At 32.7% G+C, this 27,913-nt stretch overlaps 1 protein-coding gene across 2 annotated transcripts in view; it reads right to left on the bottom strand.

Moving 5' to 3' along the window:
- LOC143064757 (stimulated by retinoic acid gene 6 protein-like) overlaps window positions 1-27,913 on the bottom strand; it is a 64,809-nt gene that overhangs the window by 15,936 nt on the left and 20,960 nt on the right. For both annotated transcript variants that reach the window (XM_076237829.1, XM_076237831.1), the window contains exons 5-11: window positions 26,460-26,611; window positions 23,559-23,679; window positions 15,403-15,442; window positions 14,410-14,550; window positions 11,974-12,074; window positions 5,707-5,821; window positions 5,056-5,179 (exon numbers count right to left, since the gene is read on the bottom strand). In XM_076237829.1, coding sequence (XP_076093944.1) covers window positions 5,056-5,179; window positions 5,707-5,821; window positions 11,974-12,074; window positions 14,410-14,550; window positions 15,403-15,442; window positions 23,559-23,679; window positions 26,460-26,611 — 794 coding nt within the window. The remainder of the gene's footprint in view (window positions 1-5,055; window positions 5,180-5,706; window positions 5,822-11,973; window positions 12,075-14,409; window positions 14,551-15,402; window positions 15,443-23,558; window positions 23,680-26,459; window positions 26,612-27,913) is intronic.

Below are 27,913 nucleotides of genomic sequence, written 5' to 3'. Positions count from 1 at the left end.
GTTATATTAATGTGAGTCAAATAAGGGTCTTTTATGCATCTACTCCTTTGAGATATTGAATAAAGTGTTGACATTTAAACGGCTGGATTGAAAAACAATGGCATACCATGTATATCCCTAACTTCATAAAAACCAGAAATTACAAAGATAAAAAAAAAAATTATTATATTTTCAGATCACAATTATGTTAACCTGATCATAGGAGGTTTATCTAGAAACATGAGAAGTATTACAAGCCTGCATAGATTATACACACCAATGGAATAGACTCTCACTTTAAAAGAACTTACAAACAAGATTTAAGAACTCATAAAAAAAAATGATTCATGTTTCAATGAGTGAATTGGAGTGATTCTAATTGCACATGAAAATTTGTGTGCATTTAATACATGTATTAATTACAATGAATTTTATTAATTGTTGTTTTGAAATTTTGTATGTCTTCTTAAATCTATCATGAACATATTGTTGTTAACAATTAAAATAGAAATAAAGAATACATTTTATCAGTTTTAGCCAAGTAGTATGGAAATATAAATGTCCTTCACATTGTTTACATTTTTAAAACTTCAAAAAAGCCTTTTGCTTTATACTACTCATAACTTCAGTTATGTTCAGATAAAACTGATTTAACTTTTCCCCCTAGATTTAAGCATATGAATTCAAGGAAATATTGGGTATGAGTCCATTGGACAGCATTCAAAAACACAAAATTCTAAATTAAAGACTTCAGTTACAAATAAAGATCTGCCATCAACAAAAAGAAAACAGTAATAACAGTTGTCTTGCAAAAAAAGATGCAATGGGTTAAATGCATCTTAAACTGGATACATGTACATCATGTCTGTGCTTGGTAAAATGGTTGTATTGATGCATAAGAAAGTTCAGTATTATTACCTCTTACAATGACAATTATTTCATGACCCACACAATGAACTTGCAGAGAGGGGATAATGTTTTTGACCCATGCATTTGTCTGTCTGTCTGTCAGTCCTGGTCTTCAACAACTTGTCATCACAAATCCTCTGAAAACACACAACAGAACTTCATGAAATTTTATAGATGTGCATATCAACAGGAAATTGTGATTCAATTCTTTTTCTAGAAGTAATTCCCCTTTGAACTTATTGGCCTCAATTTACTTCTGCAACAGTTTTTCATTGCAAATTCTATGAAAACTCACAAGAGAATCTTATTCAGCTTTTTAGACAACAAGGACATACTAGGTAGATGTGCATATCAACAAGAAATTCTAATTCAATTTTTTTTCCTAGTACTTAACATGCTTAAAGAGGAAAATTGTTATCAGTTGACTTATGTAAAGTTATGACTAAACTTAGGAATCTGTTGAGATTTTGTTTGTCCAGTGACAATGTGGAGACGTGGGGTATGTAAATGTGCTCACAATGGTTTTCCAATTTATTCTGAATTCAATATGGCATGTATTACAAGATGAAAAATTCAAGCTCAATATAGCTTCCAGGTTTTGTTGGCTTACTGAATAAAAAATATGAGATGTGTTTGTTGCCAGTGAGACAATATTTTTTTAGCAGTGATAATAGGGTCCAGAATTTTTTCAACTTGAAATAATAGCAATTGATTAACAGTACATACATTCATCACTGGTTTAACTGTTTAATGCACACAACTCCAATATCAATTATTGATAATGCCAAGAGTATCAGGACATAATTTGGGTGTAACAGCTACCAAGGTATCTGTTAGCTTAAAACCCAGTCCCCAATCATGTATATTAATAATAGATATTGGTTAATGTGCAGTAAAAGTCAAGATTATATGATACTAGAGAGAAGGGGTCAAAATGCAAGAATAAAAGTAGAGTAATAAAAACATTGTCATGTGTTATACTGCAAGATTCAGAATTTGAAAGAATTATTTCATACAGGTGTCTATGTACTGTAGAATGCTTGTACAAGAATAGGCTTCATAAAAGCAAAGCAATATATTTTTCTCATTTGGTAGCAAGAACTTTTATTAGGATAGGAACAACCCCACCAAGCTAGGAGAGGCTTTCCCTCTGACAAAGGGTTATGCTGTTATACATGTATCACAGAGGTTTGTTAATATTTGCCATTTACCTTTTTTTAATGGAAGTTTAATGGATTCCTAATGGTATGGATACATGTACATTGGGCCATAAAAAAAGAATATGTTTGCTTGCCCTAATCATACCTACCCATAAAATAGCTGCCTAATCAAAATCTTTTATTGTCCTGATTTGAGGAAGATTGTTTTTTTAATCAGATAGGCAGGAAGATTAATAAACATCTGATACTTCAATTTCTTTTTGTTGGAAAAAAAAGAAAATGACTACCTACCTACCCACTGTCTCAACCTTTGAATGTAGGGTTTGGGCAAACCAAAATATTTTTAAGTGTGGCCTTGTAGTAATATCTAGCACTTTATTCTAGATTTCCCAACCTTACATCTTCTTAATTTCTAAATTTGTTCTTTATGCAAAAACTTTGGAACACAGGGAGGGGTTTTGTTACAATTTGCTGGGCTTGTTTGTTTACTTTTATCTATACAATTTAAAAACCGAAAAAAAATACAAGGGTGGAACCTCCTTTGCAACTTTGTTTCAAATCATTATTTCAATAAGACTTTCACTTACATGTACTTTGTTCCAACTGGATAATTAGTCTCCTCAGTGGCGGATCGAGAACTTTTCATAAAAGGGGGGGGGGTGGTATCTGACTGACCTAACGGGAGCCCACTCCAGTCATGCTTCAGCGCTTCCCTATATAATCAACCTATTTTTTTCTCAAGAAAAGGGAGGGCAAGCCCCCTGGATCCGCCTATGCTTCTATGTCTATCAGTATCACTCTATGACATGTAAAATGAAGTTTGATTTTTGGGGGTTTCTTTTGTATATATGAACCCGGCAAATTGTAACAACCCCCTGTGGTTTACAGAGCTGCTAAGTGGACAACTACCATCAAGGACCAGGATCAAAAGTGCTAACCGAGTGATAAAAAACTTGAAAGACTCAAGATAATTTGCCGTACATGTAGCCTGTCGGCAAAATTCATAAAATTTCTTCTTTTTTTGCTTCAAATATACTCCTCATAGTTACCAGGATTGAAATTTTGTGTTTGCATCATATGCGCGTTTCGTCAAAATAATCTTAAATCTTCAATTTGGCGACAATCCTATTTGAAGGAGATGAAGCGATAAGATGATTCTCATAATTTCCGCCAGCCACTTTACCTGATTACTCCTAACCTTCCGCATAAAAAATTTCGACAGTCCTCGCTAGGTTGTGTATCACGCAAGGGACTTTGCAGAGAATACCGAATGCTTGTCGGCCATGAGGAAATTTCCTCATGGGGTCGGACAATGTATGGCAGAGGTCATATTAAGTGCAGTATTGCGGAGCATGTATGGAACGGATATGACTCTGCGCCGGAGATTGATTAATTCTATTATCTAATTTCAAAACTTTGTAATTGTACATAATTTATATGCCTTTTGTCAATCTCCTTTAGGAGGAAATAAAGTATGATGATGTCGTAAATTTTAGTGTGGAGTTTCCCGTTTTAAACCGAAATATCTAAATCTAGGAATGGACAGTTATTACCGTTTTTAAATTTAATTGATTTAAAGTCAGTTCCTTTGGGTAATTTTCGGCAGTATAATTGAGAAAAATTCTTGATTATTTATTGAAATAATTCATCCAGATAACTGTAAGTGTTGTAGAATTTATGAATTAAATACAATTTAGACGGGTCTTTACTGAGTTTGGTCATAAAAATTAAATAGGAAAACTTTTGTTTGATAAGATTGTGTAGAAGTGTAGTGTAAAGAGTAGAAAAATCAAACCAGCCAACCGAATCAAAAGGACCATCAAAAGCACGATTTTTTTATAAAACATCCAAAGAATTTGTTCACTCCAAAAATAGATAATTCTAGTTTTTTCATATGTTTTATTGTAATAGTTTATGATAAGTTCTTTGAAAGTAGTTACGGAACTTGTTAAAAGCACTGAAAGATCAGTTGTAGAACACTTATTGACGGCCGCGAGTGTTTATTTCATGATGTCTGGTTGGTGCAATTATTGTATGAAAGATTAAAAAAATCAATCTTTGAGCAATGAGTGACTATTATATTTCATGAAAAAATAATGATTTATCAAATAACTATACTTGAAATGGTGCTAAGACATAACTCATCAATAAAGCAGTTTTTAAAATTTTAAAATTTTTTTTATATAAACATTTTGAAATGAATTTTTTTTGCATTTAGTGCCAACTTATTTTGAAATCATCATTTATTGAATGCTACAGGCCAACTATAACTGTTGTACAGAAATATTTGAAAAACCATACACGCTGTTTTTCTACATAAGACTCGTCAGTGACGTTTAGATATTTAGATACGAGGCAGGCTGTATCCATCAAGATATTTTGAGTCAGGATGTAATTTAACAATAAATTTGTAATCTTTCTGTGTACGTCTTTGCCTCTCTTGCACAAAAAAGAGAGTCACCACTTCGCTATATTAAACTTTCGGACGGAGAAATCAAGGGATTATCATATTTATATATCCAGATCTGTACCGATTATCAGGTTGTCTGCATGTTGATATCGTAAAATATCAGCTGCGAGACATAATATGAAGCTTTTTGTCGAGTAAGCGCAGCGAACGAGATCAAAAAGCCTTCATATTATGTCGAGCAGCTGATATTTTACAATATTAATATGCCGATAACCTGATAATCGATTTATCGGGCTGTATTTGCGTCTTTTGGAAGTATTGTCTTAGTTTCACCAGCAACCGGAAGTTGACTTGATAAGTTCGGGTCAACTTATCAACGTCGGTTCAAACATTATGACGTCGCTGATATGTCCGGGTCAAAGTTATTAAGGCCAGGTCAACGTATTTGACGTCACAAAGCCGTGTTATGGAGTTTTATTAAGAGCTGAGCAGATTGATATAGACAGTTGGACGACCGATAAATACAGTTATTTGGACATTATCATTTTTATTTATTCTTGAAAAAAACTAAGAATGTAAAAATATAAATATAAATACCATCTAGAACAGTTAATAACGTTTTACTGTGTTGTATTAACGGGATATCAGATGTTCCGTTTATGGATAACAATTGCATTGCCTGTCTTATTTGTAGATAAACAGTTATCAGTTCAACACCGAGCTGAAAAAGAAGACTGAATTAAATATTAATAAATTAGTAAACTTTGTTTTATTTAATCGTACACAATGTGTATATTACTTTTCAGTTAGTCAGAAATCGTAAATTTGGGCAGAATATTCAAATACGCCTCTCATTCGGATTAGATTCTATGAATAGTAGTAGGGTCATTAAAATCGTTTTTAAGTCGTAAGACCTTTATTATTATTGGAGTTCAAAATTAAATTGGATTGGTCATATGAAATACAATGTATAAAATTGAGTGCATGAATATATAGTATCAAAAGTACCAGTTAAATTGGGGACACATAACAATATCTAGCAGTCATTGTATTTTCTGTATATATTCCAACCGGTTCACCGTCCATTATTAATATTCCTTGTGTAGTTCCGTCATTACTTGTCTCTTTGTGATTGTTTGTTAATGTATTTCTATGATAATTCGGGTGGTTTATTGTGTGTATATAACAATCTACATAAAAGTGAAACCCTTGCCTCTCATATTCGAAAACGAAATAAAATATATTTACCTGAAATAAAGTAATTGATGCTACAACTAATGTTGCAATTACTCTTGGAGATGCATGTAAGGGGGACTTCACACCAAGTTTGTTTTTGATACCTTTACTACGAACCAAGAAGGTCCTGAAAAATATGTCTATGAGTCAAATTTCACTGTATCAAAACCATCTACTTCAGAAACGTTTAGATAGAAATAATATCCGTCAGCACCACAAGACAACAACCCAAAATGCACTGCGATAATGTTGACATGGCCAAGCCATCAAAACATAGATTTACTACCTAGGAAAACAAACAGTATATTCAACTAGATTTGTAACTAGCAATAACAGATGGCACCCTTGTTCCCCTCATTGCCAGGATAATGGAAGCGATTTGAAAGTTCCAATGCCAAACAGCTTATCTATACATGCCAAATAACATATTTCGAAAGTCTCATTAAGTTTGTAGCATTTTGAAATTTTCATATTTTTGCTATTTCCATGTTAACGGTGTTCATTTCAAAATTCTAAAAGCAGACATATCTTTAGTATTCGGTCTTGTTCATTTATAGGATGTGATTTTAGGTAAATAAATAATGTTCAATAAGGGTTTGATCGAGATTTTAATTTTCATTAAGAATGGTGTAACTGTGTTAGCGAAACAGAGCATCGCATCTATTCTTGTTCAGTAGAATTTAGTTATGGCTGGTCTTTTTTCAAATTTTGCAGATGGAAACGTTTTGGTATCTCGACAATGGTTACAGCTTATACAACACAAGTTTTTGAACTAATAAGGTAAATTGAGTATTGATTAATTGGTTGTGGTTTGTTAAATTCCATTTCGCAAATAGTTCCTGTGTAAAAAAGCATAAGTCTAGTAATGATCAGTAATACGAATTGACCTCCTAAAATTTTAATTCTACTGATTAACTATGATAAATTGGTAGAGATACAAATTAACCTTTGCCTCCTACGCACCCCTAAGAGCTTTTTAACATCCAGATATCGTGACACCATTTCTACACGAGGCATCGTCTTAAACGCCCTAGCTCATTCAGACCGGGTGTGGATATGAACTTCACGCTCAGCCAAACGGACATTTAACTTTAATAAGCTTTTACTGCCAATGTGGCATACTACCATATCCCAGTATCCCTTATGGTCGATTAGGTTTTGCCTTTCTTAATTGTTTTTATCTGAAAATAAGAGAAATGGTTCACCATATTCTGATCTATCTATATTTTTTACCCACAAATTCTAGTATAAAAAAAATAGAATTGGAGTTTTCTTTTGCATTGTAAATTTAGAAATTAACAATAGATTTTCAAAATGTTAGCAGAAAGTGAAATGACTAAAAAACTGAACTCCAAGGAAAACTCAATCGGAAAGTCCCTAATCAAATGGCAAAATAAAATACCAAAACACATCAAACGAATGAACAACAACTCCTAACTTGGTACAAACATTTTCAAATGTAGAAAACGGTGGATTGAACCTGGTTTTATAGAGCTAAACCTCTCACTTGTATGACCGTCGAATCAAATAACGTTATATTTACAACGATGCATGAACAAAACAGACATAATAAATTAAATAGTTAAAATATAGGTACAATAGTCATTACTGTGTTACAATCACAAAACAAACAATTGTTTACAAAAAGACACAAGAGCATCTATCAAATTAAAAAAAAAACACATTTATTGTTTCTGACGTCAGAAAATGTAAACGTCACATAGGAAGAAATTTTGTCGACTCGTTCAATGTTTATATTCAAAACAATTATAATGTCACATAGGGAATGGTGGTGTACAGGGTTAAAAAATCAAAAGTTATGTTAGAATTAATTTCAAAGAAATAGACCGAGATTTAAAATTGTCCAGAAGTTCTTTAGAATTTTTAAGAATCCACATATGTTTAATACCACTACGCGAGTTGAATAATTTTGTCGTTTAAAGTATTTCCAAATTTATAATAGAACAGTAACTGTTACATAATGACATAAAATAGAACAATAACATAATGATGGTATCTTTCATAGTATAGATTCACGATATAAGAACCAAAGATATACACAAAGGTGCTTCCTTTGGATATGTGGTCAATCTTTCTTTGGTGTGTAATGGATAAGGGCTATATATTTATATAAATTTGTCAGCATCTATGTATTTGCATATTTCTGTTAATTTACTAGGAGTTTAAAGTAAAATCACAAATAAACTTCAACTGAGAGGAAAATTCAAAAAAAAATATCCGTAATCAAATGGCAAAATCAAAAGCTCTAACACATCAAACGAATAGATAACAACTGTCATATTCCTGACAGGCATGTTCTTATGTACAAAATGATGGATTAAACCTGGTTTTTAAGCTAGCTAAAACTCTCACTTGTATGACAGTCGCATGAAATTCTGTTTTACTGACAATGATGTGTGAACAAAACAAACAAACACAATAGGTAACTAGAAGCTCTTAAGAGCCTGTGTCCCTCGCCTTGGTCTAAGTGCATATTAAACAAAGGAAACAGATGGATTTATGACTAAATTGTGTTTTTGTGATGGTGATGTGTTTGTAGATATTACTTTACTTTATATTCTCCCTCACTACGTTCGTCCGAATATAAAGTAATTATATTCTATGGCCTTAACAAAGAACAAACGACATAATGTAGGTGTGCTACTCGCTATAACCTTTATTCTATATAATACAATAATGTATTTATCAAATACAAACAGAATAAAAAATATCATAATTCCAATTACAAATTCACGTTTAATCATCCGTGAATACACGTGTCTTCTTTAGGCTATATCGAAAGTCGATGGTCAGAAAGGTGACCGCACGGGTTTTAAGTGCGGACAAATGGTCACCTGTCATGAATATTCATGAACGTACGACGAACTAAATTTTATGAACATTCTTTCTACTTACAATTTTCTCTATCTATAATAAACTTGGCCCTTTAGTTACAAGCAAAGATTTTGTAAAAAAACGTCAAAAATTACCAAATTAATGAAAATTGAATATAAAGGGCAAAAACTCCTTAAGGGGTCAACTGACCATTTTGGTCATGTTGACTTATTTGTAGATCTTACTTTGTTGACCATTATTGCTGTTTACGGTAATCTTTTTCTATAATAGTATTCAAGATAATAACTAAAAACGGCAAAATTTCTTTAAAAATTACCAATTGGGGGTAGTAACCCAACAACCAGTTGTCCAATTTATCTGAAGATTTCACGGCAGATAGATATTGACTTGATAAACATTATAACTACTTGACAGATTTGCTCTTAATGCTTCAAAATGGTTTCAGAGTTATTAACCAAAATCTACATTTTTTCCATATGTTCTATTTTTAGCCATGGCGGCCATGGCGACCACCTTGGTTGGTTGGCTGAATCAGCACACACATTTTTTAAACTAGATACCCTAATAATGATTGTGGCTAAGTTTGGTTTTTGGCCAAGTTGTTTCAGAGGAGAAGATTTTTGTAAAAGATTACAAAAATTTTCGAAAAATTGGTAAAAAATTAATATAAAGAGCAATAATTCCTTAAGGGGTCACTGACTATTTTAGTCATTTGACATATTTGTAGATCTTACGTTGCTGAATATTATTGTTGTTAACAGTTTATCGCTATCTATAATAGTATTCAAGATAATAACCAAAAACGGCAAAATTTCCTTAAAATTAACAATTCAGGGGCAGCAACCCAACACCCAGTTGTCCGATTCATTTAAAAATTTCGGGGCAGATAGATCTTGACTTGATAAACAATTTTACTCCATGTCAGATTTGCTCTAAATGCTTTGGTTTCAGAATTATAAGCCAAAATCTACATTTTACCCCTATGTTCTATTTTTAGCCATGGCGGCCATCTTGTTTGTTTGGCCGGGTCATCGGACACATTTTTAAACTAGAGACCCTAATGATCGTGATGGCTAAGTTTGGTTAAATTTGACCCAGTAGTTTCAGAGGAGAAGATTTTTGTAAAAGTTAACGACGACGACGGACGACGGACGCCAAGTGATGAGAAAAGCTCTCTTGGCCCTTTGGGCAAGGTGAGCTAAAAATATCATAAATAGGGACACAGTAGTCGACATTGTGTTATAATCTTAATCACTATGAAAGCAAACAAATATGTAACAAAGAAGCACAAAATGGCATATAGACCAAACATATTAGCAAAAATTGAAGACAAGAATACACAGATGTACCATAGTACAATAACACAATGACGGGATGTATAAGTACAGAGCCACGACATATATGTATCAAAGGAACATAAAAGGCATTTCAGACAAAGCACATGGGTAAAAAAGAAAGACAAGAACACAAAAATGTTTAACAATAGCACACTTCCGGCATGTTAAGTACAAAGCAACGTCATTTGTATCAAAGAAACACCAAAAGACATATTATAGACAATGCAAATTAACAAAAGTGAAAGACAAGAATACAAGAAGTATCAGAGAACAATAACACTATGACAGGATGTACAAGTACCGAGCCACGTCAAATAGATATCAATAAAAACAGACTAAACAGTAAAAGTAGTATTCATTAAATCAAATATATATAAACAACGTCAGTACCCAGATTCTATACTTCAAATCCATCGTGTACTATTTGTGAAATTGATACGAAATATTTATCAACAATGTCTTGGTACCTTACGATGACCTTTTTGGGGGGAAATGACGAGATATGTGACTTGTTTTACAAAATCTGAGTATGAGCTGCAAGCTCTAGAATACCAAATAAGTTGGGAAATGTATATCCCATATGCAGGTGAAGTTGGTATATTGCTACTAAGGTGGGGGAATTGATAATTTCAATAATTTAAATTAATAGATTTTGGCACTGAAATGACCGTGTATGTCAAATTCGAGGTATAGGTTTAAAAATGAGGCGGAGGAAGCCGTGTCTGTTGTTTCTTTGATTTCAAGTTCTTGGGATATATAAATGAAATTCAATCAGAAAAATTAATGGAAAGATCATCATCAATATATTTGAAAGTGAAATTAAATGACCTGGCGTCTTTGATCTTTTTGTTTTTGATAAGTGTCTGAAGGAACTCTGATTCAAATGAAAATATGAAGCGGTCGACAAATAGAGGCGAACAGTTCATTTCCATACATTTTATTTCTTCTCATAGAAAAAGGTGTTAAACAATTTTAAGTCCGACTACTAGTGTATAGGTAAAACAGCAGTCCCACTAGGCCACGATCGCACTACGATCTGTGAAAAAAATGATAATTTTGACGATCGTAGTGCGATCGTGTAGATCGCATTAAGGTCGTATTACGGTCGTGGTTAGTAATTTTGTTAATTTCTGTGTCATGCTGGTCTCTTGTGGAGAGTTGTCTAATTTGCAATCATACCACATTTTCTATTTTTTTGTATATTCACACATCTGTGTCATCTCTACTATCGTTCACTAAAATATCGTCATTTGAGCTTGATGAACCAGGTATAGGTTGTAATTCGGGTTGTATTGGTCGTTCCGACATCTTTGCTGAATCAGGGTTCGTAATCAGAGCTGTCACTGCCTCTGAATCAACCCTTACCACCACACGCACGTGTGCTAGTTGATTTTGGTGGCATGACTGTATTGTTCCCGAGAAATCTACGTATTAATCAGAAATAGAAGGAATGGAACTGTATTGATATGGAACACGATTATGATATAATTGCTGAAATGTGGTAAGATCGGTATGAACGTAGTATAATAGTGTTGAGAACGTGCTATAATCGCAGTAGAAGCGTGGTACGATCGTGTTGCAATCGGGTAACTCGTGGTATGATCGTAGTGAGAACGTGATGAGCGTAGAAAGATCTTGATACGTGTAGTGAGGTCGCAGAATAAGCGCGGTGAGAACGTGGTTAAATCGTAGCGGGATCGTTGTAGAAGCGTAATGAGGACGTCGTGTCATCGTGAAAGCAACGTAAATTTACATTTTCATACCGCGACCTCGCTACGATCTGAAATTATTTAGATCGCGGTGAGCTTGGTACGATCGGGGTCTAGTGGGACTGGGGCTTAACGTATAACATGACGTACATAAACAAATATATTTCTATGGAAAAACACACAGGCAATTATAACGTATATAATTCTTAGGAGGAAAGAACATGTAATGAAAGATGTCGCATTTCCTACGGAAAATCATGTAAATCAGCTGTGAGTGAAACTTCTTAATAGGAGCACTTAACGTACATGTATTTCTTACGTTAGATAATCAATCATCTCTAATAAAGCATAACGGATTTTGAATTGTGAATTCTTACCTCTTCAACCCCGTACATGTATCTTTAATGTCCCTTTCTGGTCTTTTCAATAACCACTTAACGTAGCTATATTGTGGCGGACTTGCACATGGTTTGCATACCTGATATAATCAAAACAAATTCAAACATTGGCTAAATATTAGTCCACTAGAAAAATAAAGTCAAAAGTTTGTTAATGACTCAGAAAATCGGTAATCAATCAGCCATGAAATTGCAGGAAAACTGCATCTAATAAAGATTCGATAACACCGAAATGTGTAAAGCAGTGGAAAATACTAAGGCGACATTCAAAACATATAAGTTGAAGGAAAATTGACAACGCTATGACACAAAACGAAAGTGGACAATTAGACATACAAGTTCACATAACACTATATAGAAAACTAAAGAATGAGCAACAAGAACCCAACCAATAACTGGGTATGATCTCAGGTGCTCTGAAAGGGTAGCCATATATACAATAGAAGCACCCGCCGTGTTGCTCATGCGAGAAGTACAAATTCGATGATGAAGAAAAGAGGACTTAATCATGCTCACGACAATGAAACATATTCGATAATCTGTGACACTGTCACTGGTTTTATATAGACAATAACTGTTTATTGTCTTTAAATATCAGCTGTATTTGTACGAGGCTAGGAAACAAGGTGTATGCGAGCTTTTAGCGAGCTATTACACCTGTTTCGAGCCGAGTACAATTACAGCTGATATTTAAAGACACTAAACAGTTATTGTCTTTATCCTGCAATTAATTCTGTATATTATTTGTGTTTTAGAGACACAAAACACATGTTTTGCATTTATTTTTATTTGAAATCCCCCGAGGCCTGTGTAGTAATACGATACAGTAATCACACATTCAGCTGAAGACGGGTTCGCAAAAAAAGAATCTCGAATGTTCAACAATAATACATCGCTCAAAGTGAATAATTATCTATTTTAACATAACAACTATATTCAACAATAAAAACAAATAACAAAACATTGTCCAATTTGAAACATGAGTGTACGAGTTGTCCTACGCTTCAGACTTGACATTCACTAAACATGCATGCTGAAATTGACATGGTTGTTTTTGTTACACAATCATACACATTCAAGTTTTGAAATCGATCGTTGTCATCGTAGAAAAGACTGCTGTTCTTGTGTGTATGTTATCAGAAAATTGGTGGGATTCTTATTGCTCTAAAGAAATGTTTGAAAACAAACAGAACGTATAAAGTAATCGTTAATTCGCAATTGATACGCATTGGAAATCGACTGCAATACACATTCTGAGGTCACGCAGGTTCCTACAATACACAGTCCGGCAGTGGGCGGAGCTTTTAAGCGATATCTGTATAGTATACAGATACAGCATAGCGATATCTGTAGGGTTGTATCTGTATAGTAGGACACCTAATTGCAGGATAAATAGAGGTACAACACCGTTCTCTTTCAAAGAGAGATAATGAAACATAAATCCCGATAGTATCATCAGCTCAGTACTGAGTAATATAGTACTGACGTGATTTATAACTTGGCATTCAAGTATTCTGGGTGTCTCTGATGAACGTAAAACCGGAAAACGCTTTCACCGTGTAGACTGTGACATGTGAATCGAAGTTGGCTATGTTTAACATAGGATGGCTTCCATGTTAGAAGCAACCCCTTGTTAGGGAAATCCCGATTGGATACCCAACCTCTGGAATATTGTATTAATTTGGAGATAAATAATCGATAAACAAGCGCTACATAAAGGTTACTACATAAAAATGGAAAAATCTCAATTGGAAAACTGAAATTATCCCGTTTGTCGTAAAGTTTTGTACTCAACTGATCCCATTGCCGTTTCTTTTTTATATATTAAGTTTGATAACCTAAATTTCATTGTATGCTGACATCTCATGTCCTAGTTGAATTAAAATGAAAGATATAACCGAAAGTAGAAAGTTTGCTGGGTGTTTCTTTTTATATATATTTCCCTCGATATTGATCTAGATGGCCTGCTTTAAACAAGAAGCTATGACAACCTTGAAAATTTATAATTTCCAAATATCTATTTCTAAGCAAAAATACTCTCCCTGTTCAGTACGTTAAGCCTGTTTGTACACACCCAACCCATTAACAGGGATATGATCATTACACAAAACTTATCAATATCAAAGGTTATGTGAGACACCATAAGTTTGAAGCTTAGCATACTAGCTTGCGTTGGAAAACTTCAATTTTTATTTTTAAGAACTCATTAACTGCTCAATTGAAAAAACAATGCTTTATCAAGAATTAAATGTAAGAAAACACATATTCTCAAATATTGTACGAGTACCCATATGTAATCGTGCTGCTGCAATGCTGGTGTATGAAAATGTTTAGTATCTAAGGAAACGATGTTTTAACATATTTTCATAAACTTGTTTAAATGACATACTAAAAGTACAATAAATATTTTATTACCTCATAATCTGTATCCTGTTTAAGACGTCTAACAAAACTATATGTATGTCGAACGGACTTGTACAGAAAATAGCCAATCAATATCACATAACACAATAATGTTGGCATATAAATTAAAAAGTAGGCGTCAATGCTTCGTATCTAAAAAAAAATATCAGACAAAACGTTATCAATGATAAAAACTGTAAATCAAATTTTCAAATTGAAACTGATTTCGTTGGGATGTTTTAAAATACAAAACATGTAAAATGTATCAATATACTGAGTCGTCTTTGCAATTAAATGAACACAATTGTATATTGATATTTAAACCATGTACTTTTCTCAAATAATACATCAGTTTGAAGTCTGATTGGGATAGAAAAAATCTTTGTATTGTGCTTCCTTTAATTGAAGTTATTGTAAAACTGTATATAGTCTTTCATGATAAGTGAATAGTGATAGAAAAATAAAGCCACAATAATTAACATATCTAAAGCATGATACTGCCATTGTGTATTATGAAATTGAAAAACGGGATGTCTAGAAACCTCTAACCGAAATACCAAATTAGATTTCCGACCCCAATTGTAACTGTATCTTATGTACTTAAAGTGTTATTGGACCGCATGCCATATTAAGCGTGAATATATTCGTGTAGTAAATTAAAATATATGCGTAACTCATATATTTTACACTAATGGTAATACTATATTCAAAGTAAGCATTGTCTTAAATCTGATTTCCCAAAAATATTTGCATTCACATTTATGTATATAAAACGGACTGTAGATATATGATGAAAGGTTCATTCGAAATAGCTAGTTTATTATTTGGTCCTGACATAATACCTGAGAGTAAATGAGTCTGCTGAATGTATTTAATTCATTAGAATCAAAATATATTTATCCTTATAAAGAACTAGTTGTGTTTATATCAATTTCAAGGATAAGTTAAGTCTCATTCGGTTGGTAAGAACTTGTCTGAATAACATATATTAAGGGGTATACTTACGAGCACAGAATCGGTCAGCTGGTAAATTAAGATTGAAAATCTATATAAAAAAATAATATTATTACAATTGTAATGTTTGAAGTTACTGTTATTTCGTACTAATAACTATTTCTATTCTAATAAGCAAGTTCCCTTCCCACAGAATCAAGATTACAAGATCAAAGTCATATGACAAAACATAAAATAATTATAACATCCCCCTAAATCTCAACATTTCAAGGTAAACAAGAGGCTTGTATGAGCCTTAATCGCTCGGAGGTAGAAATTTGCCATTTTGATATTTACTGAAATTACATGTTACCAATTATACCTGCTTATTAAGTTACATTTTTGTAGATCTTGTATTGATGATCAGTTTTACTTATGAATAATAAGAATTAGTATAAGGAGTGGGTTGACAAATTTGACCATATTGACTCATTTATCGATTTTATTGTGTTGGTCATTTTTAAACAACGACATACACGCCAGTCTAAGACGGGACGCATTATGGAATACCAATCTCGGTGCGTCCGTTCGTCCGTTGATATTTCGTTATATAACTGAAACTCGCGTTAACCAAAACTTTGACATTATAATTGATTGACTTTTGATTTTGATTTTTTTTTTATCTGTTGTTTCTGGTGTTATACCACCAAATTATGGTACGTCACAGCCTGTTGTATACGAAAATAGGTCGAAAAAAATATTCCCTTGAATTTGACATTTGTAGGTAATTAATCCTACATTTTATTGCAATAAAACATTTCTGTGTCATAAACATATGTCTTGGTTATTTCAAAGCACCATTATTTTTTTATTTGGGGTTTCTATATAATATTTTGTAAACCTGGGGTTACATGGTTACTAAATCTTGTCCACAGGTTAAATAAAGAGAGAGATTTGATTGGTTAACTTACAGTGATGGTTATTTTCTTATATGCCATGAAATGTTATGTGAATTTTTTTTCTATAGTACTGGACAGGATTAAACTTTACTCATGCCAAGTATTTCTTTATTTGAAACAAAGATAAATTCTGCACAACTTTTTGAAAAGCGCAAATTAACAAAGACTAATAGGGGAAAACCAATGGCGGTATTACAGCTGAATTCAGAGTAACGGAAATTTGGCACTTAGATTTCACACATTTTTTTATAAGTGGTGCACTGCAATATACCTTGTTGGATTTCCCAAAAACTTTACACCATTGTGGGGATTGAGAAAAGGACGCTTTCTTTTGATTTGGTTTAGTTTCCGGTTTATCGGACCAGAGTTACAGATTTTTAACTCTCACGTTTAAGGCAATTTTTTAGTACATTTACTCCAGTATTCCTGTATTAATTTCATGCATCAAACTTTGCATCATTGTTAGGATAGATGATGGAACCTACCTTATCTCTTATCAAAATGTCCGGTTTGTTGCATTAGAGTTGGGAAACTTTAATTGCCACATTATTATTTAAATTGTCATTTCGGGGACTTTTATAGCTAACTATGCGGTATGGGCTTTGCTCATTGTTGAAGGCCGTACGGTGACCTATAGTTGTTAATTTCTGTGTCATTTTGGTCTCTTGTGGACAGTTGTCTCATTTGCAATCATTACACATCTTCTTTTTTAGATTTAAGTAAAAGTCAACACATATTGTAACATTATTGGAGCTTGCTTTGATTGATTCAGTGTAAACTTTACATAATTATTGTAAAGGATTCTACAAAGGACTGTAAGATGCAGTCATAAACAAATTATATTATAAGTACGTCTGAATCAGTGACAACTCTACTACAGATTTTATCCATTGGATCACCAGTAGACTGCAGTGATGGTGATACAAGGCTGAAAAGACATTCTGTATATATAATTTCTCTATATAACAGCCCAACAATGTTAAAACTGTAAATTTACGTTAGGATTGTTTTCCCTATCCTAGATTCGAACTAATGCTTCTGAGATATATAGGCACTAAATCGCGTTACACTGTTTCCGACGCGCTAAACCACTCGACCACCAAGGCTCTTCAATAATAAAGCTTTCGCTGGCCGGGTGTTACCTTTCCTCGTCAGTTTTAATCTCGCTGTGTTATACAGTACATAATGTATAAGGCATACAGATGGAATTGTTACAAATCGGATGAATTATCTATTGTAAAAGATTCTACAAATGAATGTAAGATGCAGTCACAAAAATAACTATATCATAAGTACGTCATATCCAGTGTCAACTCTACAACAGATTGTATCCATCGGATGTTGTGAGCATCTGTATTGGTATGTGCCATATCTGGTATATTGTCGTTACTTAAAACCATACTATATCTTCATAGAAACAATTTAACAAAATATTTTAATAATGATACTTGGAAGATTCTGAACAAATTTTCAGTTTACAGCTTTATTTGTTCAACATATAATATATGGGGAAAAACCAAAGAACTCTTTGTGTCGGAAAACACTGTCAAACATCCGCACATACTATCAATACTGATATGTGTCCACACTTGTTATATTTTAAAAGAAATGTTTTTACAATTTTACAACGGGTTGGTCCATTATGCTGATACTTGAATAAACATTAAGAGCCAGCCCGTTGTATAATCACGTAAAATTCAAGCCACCATACATTTCTTTTAAAATATTCCAAGTATCATTAGTAAAATATTTTGTAACATTGTTTCTATGAAGATATAGAATGGTTTTAAGTAACGACAATATACCAGATATGGCACATACCAATACAGATGCTCACACCTCCTTCAAACTGATTAAAAGTCTTTAAAGTATGAATAGGACTGACGAAAAAAAGGATTGAAGAATTTTATTTATACTTACTCATATTACCGATAAGTATAAGTTGATGGTAACAGATAATACCTCCCCTGTAATGGCTGCGTCCATAAACAAAAATTTGTAGCAGAAATAACGGAGATGTATAGTCTTTAAAAAGTGGTACATATGATTTTGTTTCAATGAATTGACATTACTATATACATAAACATAGTGTGTTATCACTATTAGGCAATATAGGCCCATATCCATGCACCACGGATGAGCTGAGCAAAAAGTATATTACATAATGAGTAATGAAGTAATTATTGACCGTAATTTTTTACTTTTCTATATTATTACAAGAACCAAAGGCAAATATATATATTCCCTGACATAACCTAAAGATTTCTATAATCATATAACCAGTGGTATTATAACGATACAATTCTAAACACAAAAGAAAACTACGTCATATATGTACATGTAGTAGTGCAGTACCAGTAGTCAGATGAAACTGTAAAATTCGATTATTTCTAATCCAACATGGCATCACAAGAACAATTTGATGATTTGAGGACTCTTATTATGGGAATAGATAAGAAACTTACTGTTTTTCTACAAAGCTGAATAAAGTTGAACGCAACTTGACAAGTATGATAAATGAGGTAAAGGCTGATGTAAATGTGATTAATGTTAAGTACGAAACCTCCCACAAAGGGCTTTAAAACACTCTTCGTAATGATTTCACAGAGCTCGAAAGAGGTGTTCAAGGTATGGATGCACAATTCATAGAGAATGATAAACTTGAAGAAAAAAAATTGAGATACAAAAGCAAATTGATGACCTTAAAGAGCAAGCCATTCTGCTAGAAAAACATGAATGAACAAATTTATGTCATTGGAATCATCATTGAAAGAGATAAAAGAAAAAATACAAAAAGAAAACAACAAAAAGAAAACAACAAAAAAAACCATCATGTCCGAAAATGAGTTTTTTGTAATTTGTTTAATTTAACAAAGGAAGAGCCCTAAACTATTGAACATTCATTTTGGGGTTGTCATATTGTAGCCGACATTTGGCACAATCTAAATTCTTGGATTTTTCATAAGGTTCTTATCGAAATTCCTCTTAATTTGAAAATTGTAATTTTTGGCCTCTATGAAAATTATCAACTGAATTTTACTAAAAATAAAGTTATCCAACTGACAAAGTACTTCATTTATAGATATAAGATGCAAGATATAAAACCTCATATAAAAGGTCTTCAAAATTATATAAAAGAAAACTTGATTTAAGAGAAACATATTTCTTCGAGATATGTAAGTGTGGAAGAACACAACTTAAACTGAAACCCCTGGGCAAAGGTCATCAATTAAATTTAAATGAGGAAAATGTACAAACATGTGTGTATATGAGAATTTGAAATTATTTGTATACAGTTATACCATACCATATATGTATGCTCATATATTTCTTGTACTACTATTACTATTATTGCTATATTAATGAAAATGTTATAACTATACTAAATCCCTAGATTTCCAAGTGTTAGTTCATATATTTATATAGGTTTGAACGTAGTTTTCAATTTAGACTCTGGTATATATATATATGTATAAAGTGCCTAGAAAATCAACCTAACGATGTTAGAGTAGATTTGATTCGTAACTTCCTCCCCGGCGCCGGGGCTGGAACCTGTACTTTATTTTCTAACTTCTACAACAACACACACACATATATATATATATATCTGATCTGTAACAATAACATCTTCATGCCTTATATATCATGTACTGTAGTACGCCGCTAGATTAAAACTGACGTGGAAAGGTAACACATGGCCAGCGAAAGGTCTTTTATGAGAGCCCAGGTGGTCGTGTGGTCTAGCGGGACGGCTGCAGTGCAGGCGATTTGGTGTCACGATATCACAGTAGCATGGGTTCGAATCCCGGCGAGGGAAGAACCAAAAATTTGCGAAAGCAAACTTACAGATCTAACATTGTTGGGTTGATGTTTAGACGAGTTGTATATATATATATATATATATATAGAGTCTATAAGAATCTACCAACCAGTAAACTTAATAGGTATTGGATCATCAAAATTGACAATACTCCACAAACAGGAAAAATTATATGAGTCTGAAAGATTGTGCAACAATACCGATAAATAGAGTGAAAACAAAACACTAAAAAGTGTTGAATATCATTGCACAAAGATGGAAAAACTGAACAGATGATATAAATTATACAATAATTGCAAATATTTCGGCTCAACAAATGGCCTTCTTCGGTGACAAAAGTTTTGACAATAATGATATATAATGTATAAGGTGTAAACATAGATCACTAATAATACAGGTAAGTTTTGGTCGATTGATTTTAATCCAAAATCCTGAATATAATAATTTAAACACTAGACTGTAAATTTAATTATTTCTTTCTATTGATTCCATCTGGATGGAGGACACCCAGTGTTTTTATCCAAAACCTCTCCCGATTTTCTCTTTGCCTATTTTGCCATGTACAATCCTGTTCGATCACAAGGATCTTCATGTGATCAAAATCTTTCAGATTGTGATCTGGTAACCTGAAATGTTGGCTGACAGGAATATACGGTTTTTTTGTGAGGTCACTCCTGTGGCCATTGAGGCGTTTGTGAAATGGCTGCATAGATTCACCAACATATTGGAGACCACATCTAGGACACTCAAGAAAAGAAAGAAATAATTAAATTTACAGTCTAGTGTTTAAATTATTATATTCAGGATTTTGGATTAAAATCAATCGACCAAAACTTACCTGTATTATTAGTGATCTATGTTTACACCTTATACATTATATATCATTATTGTTAAAACTTTTGTCACCGAAGAAGGCCATTTGTTGAGCCGAAATATTTGCAATTATTGTATAATTTATATCATCTGTTCAGTTTTTCCATCTTTTTGCAATGATATTCAACACTTTTTAGTGTTTTGTTTTCCATCTATTTATCGGTATTGTTACACAATCTTTCAGACTCATATATATATATATATATATATATATATATATATATATATATATATATATATATATATATATATATATATATATATATATATATATATAAAATGATTGAATAAATAGTCAACGATTATTCTTACAGGGCGATAGATTATGTAATATGATTCTGTACACTATATAATATATAAGTCAAAAAGGGTACAACATCACCATTAGATAACTATAAAATGAACAAATATTAGATATTTCGGATAACAGATATCCTTCTTCAATAATAGCACGATGTCAAATGAATCATGTCAATATATTCAAACTGAGAAACTATCAAAATCTTGAAATTTATACAATTTAATTGAACACCACAGACGCTGGTACAATTTTAAAATTTCCAAACACGGCGCAAAGATTACAAAGATATGCCAAATAAAAATAGTTATTTGCGATGTGAACTGGCACAACTCTAAATTTCCAAAGGTTGTGACAAGCATAAATACCAGCAAACCAGTAATAATTTTCAGTTTATGTCTCCATTTTGATAATCTGTATGATGTTCGTCAAATGCATTTGATTTTGTTCAGTTATTTATAACTTGCATATAATGCAAAATACATTCTGAGTTGGAAAAAAAAATAAAAAAATAAGTGGATGATCATTTACACTCAGGACTCATCAATAGGCACAGATGTTTAAAAGATGTTACAACACCACCTAACATCACATTGTTATTTATAATATAAAAATAAAAGGTATTTTGTAAATTGACAATTAGACATTGTCCCCGTGACCGTTATGGAATAACCGTTTCATAAATGATATCGGATATGTTCCTTACGTCGTAACTGCAGTCCCCTTCCCTTTCATGAATGTGACCTACCGAATTGGACTATTTACCGGATTTGTAATCGCATGAGCAACACGACGGGTGCCACATGTGGAGCAGGATCTGCTTACCCTTCCGGAGCACCTGAGATCACCCCTAGTTTTTGGTGGGGTTCGTGTTGTTTATTCTTTAGTTTTCTATGTTGTGTCATGTGTACTATTGTTTTTCTGTTTGTCTTCTTCATTTTTAGCCATGGCGTTGTCAGTTTGTTTTAGATTTATGAGTTTGACTGTCCCTTTGGTATCTTTCGTCCCTCTTTTTTTAAAGCAAAAGAGGAGAATGTCAACAACTAAAGAAAATCTCATTTGAGGTCCCTGTATGATGAGAAATTCATAAGAGGAAACAAACGGACTGATGTATGCCGAAAACAATAAACAAACACATTAAACAAACACATCAAGTCATTAAAGATTGCATATTTTGGCGTTAATATTGAGTCATTGATAAGGTCTTTGCATCGGAACTAAACACATTTATTCTAAAAACAGTTGTTGGCATGACACGGGTTATGTTCTTCTCATATATGTTATGATGGTATGATACTTAACCCCTAACGGGAAGGATTGTGCCTGATGTTCATATGATGAAATCATAATCTTTCAGTCAGTTTAGTTGAAGTCTGGAGCTGGCATGTCAGTTAACTGCTAGTAGTCTGTTGTTATTTATGTATTATTGTCATTTTGTTTATTTTCTTTGGTTACATCTTCTGACATCAGACTCGGATTTCTCTTGAACTGAATTTTAATGTGCGTATTGTTATGCGTTTACTTTACTACATTGGTTAGAGGTATAGGGGGAGGGTTGAGATCTCACAAACATGTTTAACCCCGCCGCATTTTTGCGCCTGTCCCAAGTCAGGAGCCTCTGGCCTTTGTTAGTCTTGTATTATTTTAATTTTAGTTTCTTGTGTACAATTTGGAAATTAGTATGGCGTTCATTATCACTGGACTAGTATATATTTGTTTAGGGGCCAGCTGAAGGACGCCTCCGGGTGCGGGAATTTCTCGCTACATTGAAGACCTGTTGGTGACCCTCTGCTGTTGTTTTTTATTTGGTCGGGTTGTTGTCTCTTTGACACATTCCCCATTTCCATTCTCAATTTTACATTCATGTCAGAAAATAAATAACGACTTGGAACTCAGAAATGACAAAAATGAAATATGATAAGTTCAAAAGGAGACAAAATAACAACAGAATGTCGCGACCGGTCTTTCGCATTCAATGGAATATATTCAACGTATTTTTATAAAGTTAATGGTTTCATAGTTTTTCTTCTTCGTATAATTAGGTTCTGTTAAGAGGATCACTGAGTAGTATATACAATTTGTTAAGTGTTTAAGGAAAATATATTTCATATTGATATTCGAGTTTCCCAAAAGAAAGAAAGAAGGGTATGTGCTTATCTAAATTTAATCCTTAAAAGAGTGAAGAAATTGTTTATTTGCTAAACTATCTTGACCGTGGAAAAACTCTAACTATTTTATATCATAGTGTAATTTAAAAAAATAAGTGTAACTGACTTACATGAATGTAGTGTAGAAAAAGCCAATTAAAGGTTCAATGATAATTCTTTTGCATCTAATAACAGCAAAAACAGGATAAAATTTTAGGGTCACAAACAGTGCCATCAGCAGCCAAACAAAAACTGAAAAAAAACAATGGTATGATTAAAAGTAACAACGTATAAGATGAACACAAATGTCTTCCAAACCCCCATTCTTTGGCAAGTAATTCTTTCAAACGCTAATTCGTAATAAACAAGAAAAACAAAGTATTGGACAGAGTCTTCCCTGGCCCCGCTAGGCACTGAAGTGTGGTACATAATCATAATGCTTTCGATAATCAGTTTTTTGTCTTTACTCTTAAACCTCTTGGACAACAACATACAGTGAAATGCCTTTAAATTAGTAAGGCAGGAGTTATCCCTAGTACAACATAGGGAATATCCGTTCAATATTAAATTTAGAAAGCTAATTATAGTTTAAACAAAGGCACTGGCTACGGTTACATGGAAATGTAACAATAATAAAAGTATTATTGTTACATTGGCGACTAGTTGCCGGAATGCAAAGTTGGGTGAGGAACGGATTAATTACAAATGTAACAATAATTACTGAGGCTACGGTTACATTACGTTATTGTTACATGAAAAACAGCAATGTACGCTAGATTGATTAAACTTAAATCTTCTATAGTTGTATTGCTTCATTCTTTCATATGTACTAAAGAATACTTGTAATTTAATACTGATAAATAATAAAATATTATTATTCAACAAATGGTGTACAACTTGATAGTTTTACTACGTATTAATGGTTTTGATGTTCTTCAAGATACTACTCAAGATTAGGAGTGTGACTGTCAAAGGCGAAAAATATAGTTCAATGGTTTCAGTTTTTTAAAGTATTTAACTGCACACCTACTCTTATTAAGTGTCATTATACTTTGGACCAATTTTGTTTATGGTGAAAAAAATAAAACTTGGGATGCGTTTTAAACGAAACTGAAAAAATATCAAGACATACATTACATACAGCTTTATAACTTGACGCAAATTGATAATCAAAAGCAAAGTTTGCTAACTGTAACTTTTAAAAAATACTAAGAAATTCTGTATGTACACGTGTCCGTGGAGGACGTAATTTCGTTCATCAAAAATGTATCGGACTTTAAAAACAACTTACTGGATTTGTAGAAATTGTCATTGTAAATAAAAAATTACAGAAAATAAATTGTATGTTATAAATTTTTGAATAAATGTCCTCAACTTTTATTATTTAGTACATATTACTAGTCCCATCGTACATTGCTTTTTTTTTCATGTAACAATAACGCAATGTAACCGTAGCCTCAATAATTATTGTTACATTCGTAATTAAAAAGGTCCTTACCCAACCATGCATTCCGGCATTTAGTCTCCAATGTAACAATAATATTTTTATTATTGTTACATTTCCATGTAACCGTAGCCAGTGCCTTAAACAAATGAAAGGTCTAATCTGTAACATATAATCGTCTGAAGCACCATTTTCAAATATTCATGAAAGAGTATTCTAACTCACATGCATTTGATAGTGATAATTAGATAACTGATATTTTAAATTTAAATGTTTATATTACAAATCAATTTTACGACTATGGCTAAACTCCGTCTTTTTTACACCCTATTACTCCTTTAAATGCCGAGCCCGCAACCACAACACCTTTGTCCAACTTAGAATGTATTACTTGTATTAAAGACAAACGAATTGCGGAATGTCATTTGATGCCAAGGTGAATCTGTCTGAATCTGTCTGCCCAAAGTAAGCAAACAGGCGTATACTGAGCCGGTGTGCATGGTAATATGACGTAATGCATGTGTCCTAGTGGCTGAACAGGTTTGACTTAGTAGCATATTTTCTAGCCTAGGCTATTTATTTTAATTTTTGGCATTAGTGGCAAGACCTAGGTGATCATTGTACACGGTGGTGATATATCGTCAAAAGACATATTGGAACTAAAATTTAATTGAGATCTTTGAATTGATCAACTGTCACGAATGAATTCATATAATTGATAATTGAAATGACGAATATGTCACAGAGGCAACAAACCAACCAAAGAACAGACATCAGCCGAAGGCCACCAATTGCTTTTCAACGCAGCGAGAAAATCCCGCACCTGGTGGCGGACCTCAGTTGGCCCCTACATAAAATTGTCTACTAGTTCAGTGAAAATGGACGTCACAATAAATACCAAAAAATATAAATGAACTAAATTTTTAAAAATAACATTCAAGACTAGAGGCTCCTGGCTTTGGGACAGGCGCCACAATGCGACGGGGTTAAACATGTTTCGTGAGATCTCAACCCTCCTCGTATACATCTAGCCAATGTAGAATAAGGAAACACATAGCACTTAGGATGACAGAATGACAAACAATTATTAGATTTCAAGTTTTATTGTAATTAGTTTATCCCGAATTAACTGCAGATATAAGGTAACCTCCAAATAATGTGTTTGACATCGATATAATTTAGCATTAGGATAGTAATTAGAGCTCTACTTTTTATTCCAAAATATGATGATAATAATAAGAAAGAAATTCAAATTAGACCGCAATCTATGTATATACAAAATGTAAATACTGGTAAAACTCCTATATTGTGTCTCTATAAGGTCAAACATAGAGATTATATACTTTGAAACTAGTAGATAAACAATATCTCCGAAAAAGAGGCGTTGTATGTGAAATAGTTGTATTGACAAAGTGCAATTAATAGCACAAAAAGTCGGGGATTTCTACATACAACATAGCGAAGATATGTGAGTTGTATAATGTATGCCATGTGTAGCCAATTTCTCATATATATCTAACAGTATTAACGATTCAACATGTTATTGCTTTGTATTGAGCATAAACTTTGAAAAACATTGATCGCTTACCTCTGACCCAGGGGCTTACTAATGTTGGAATATTCAACGAGTCTAAAACTGTTCCTCTTTGAAATATTAAAGACACCAGGTTAACTGAAGTACATCCAAACGCAGCTGTATAAATAATAGCTAAATTGTCATCCTCCAGGAAGTTTATCGGCCTGAAATATTTTCACATGTTATATTCTGCAATAATAAGTAAGCGTTTCTAGTTTTTTATGTCATGCATTGTAAAAATACAAAAAAAAATAAGTTTTAAAAACCCATTTAAGGTGCATAGTCTTTTGAAATATGAATGCATAGATTCTATGAAGGGAAATGTTAAATTAACTGTATAGGTCTTTTTGTTTTTATAATTTTCTTTGCTAGCATTTTATGTCAGAAATACGACCGGACCGGTCATTTTTCTATTGAAAAAAAGAAAGTGGCAAAATTCATAATGACAAGTAAAAGAATAAATAAACAGCTGCGCCATGAGCGCATGATACGCCCGACGTCTTGTGTGGAAGTTTTATGCAATAATCATAAATAGTTTCTGAGAAAGTTTTAAGCAATTACCATTTATTGCTTTTGAGACACGGCGGGACATGTGAAACCCCCCCCCCCCCCCCCCAACCCTGTTTTTTTTTTACAAATATCATTAGAATAAAATTTTGAATCAAACAAAAAAGTATACAGATCTTTAGATTAATATAACAAAGAAGTGTGTACAGTTTCAAGCAATAATCATAAATTGTTTTTGAGATACGGCGTGACATGTAAAAAAAACCCTCCCCTTTTTTACAAAATACTCAATAACTCAAAAATAAAATTTTGAGTCATCACCAAAAAGTATACAGATCTTTAGATTAATATAACAAAGTGTGTAAAGTTTTAAGCAATAATCATAAATCGTTTTTGAGATACGGCACGACATGTAAAAAACCCCTCCCCCTTTTTTACAAAATACTCAATAACTCAAAAATGAAATTTTGAATCATCACCAAAAAGTATACAGATCTTTAGATTAATATAACAAAGAAGTGTGTAAAGTTTTAAGCAATAATCATAAATCCTTTTTGAGATACGGCGCGACATGTAAAAAACCTTCCCCCTTTTTTACAAAATACTCAATAACTCAAAAAGGAAATTTTGAATCATCACCAAAAAGTATACAGATCTTTAGATTAATATAACAAAGAAGTGTGTAAAGTTTTAAGCAATAATCATAAATCGTTTTTGAGATACGGTGCGACATGTAAAAAACCTTCCCCCTTTTTTACAAAATACTCAATAACTCAAAAATGAAATCTTGAATCATTACCAAAAAGTATACAGATATTGAGATTAATATAACTAAGAGGTGTGTAAAGTTTTAAGCAATAATCAAGAATCGTTTTTGAGATACGGTGCGACATGTGAAAAAAAACACACCCCTGTTTTAGTTACAAAGTGCCGTAACTCAAATAGTTAAAATCTAATTT

This window comes from Mytilus galloprovincialis, chromosome 2 (genome assembly GCF_965363235.1).
Source record: "Mytilus galloprovincialis chromosome 2, xbMytGall1.hap1.1, whole genome shotgun sequence".
NCBI lineage: Eukaryota > Metazoa > Mollusca > Bivalvia > Mytilida > Mytilidae > Mytilus > Mytilus galloprovincialis.
Note: the sequence above shows the minus strand (reverse complement) of the source record. Positions and strands in the feature narration are given on the sequence as shown.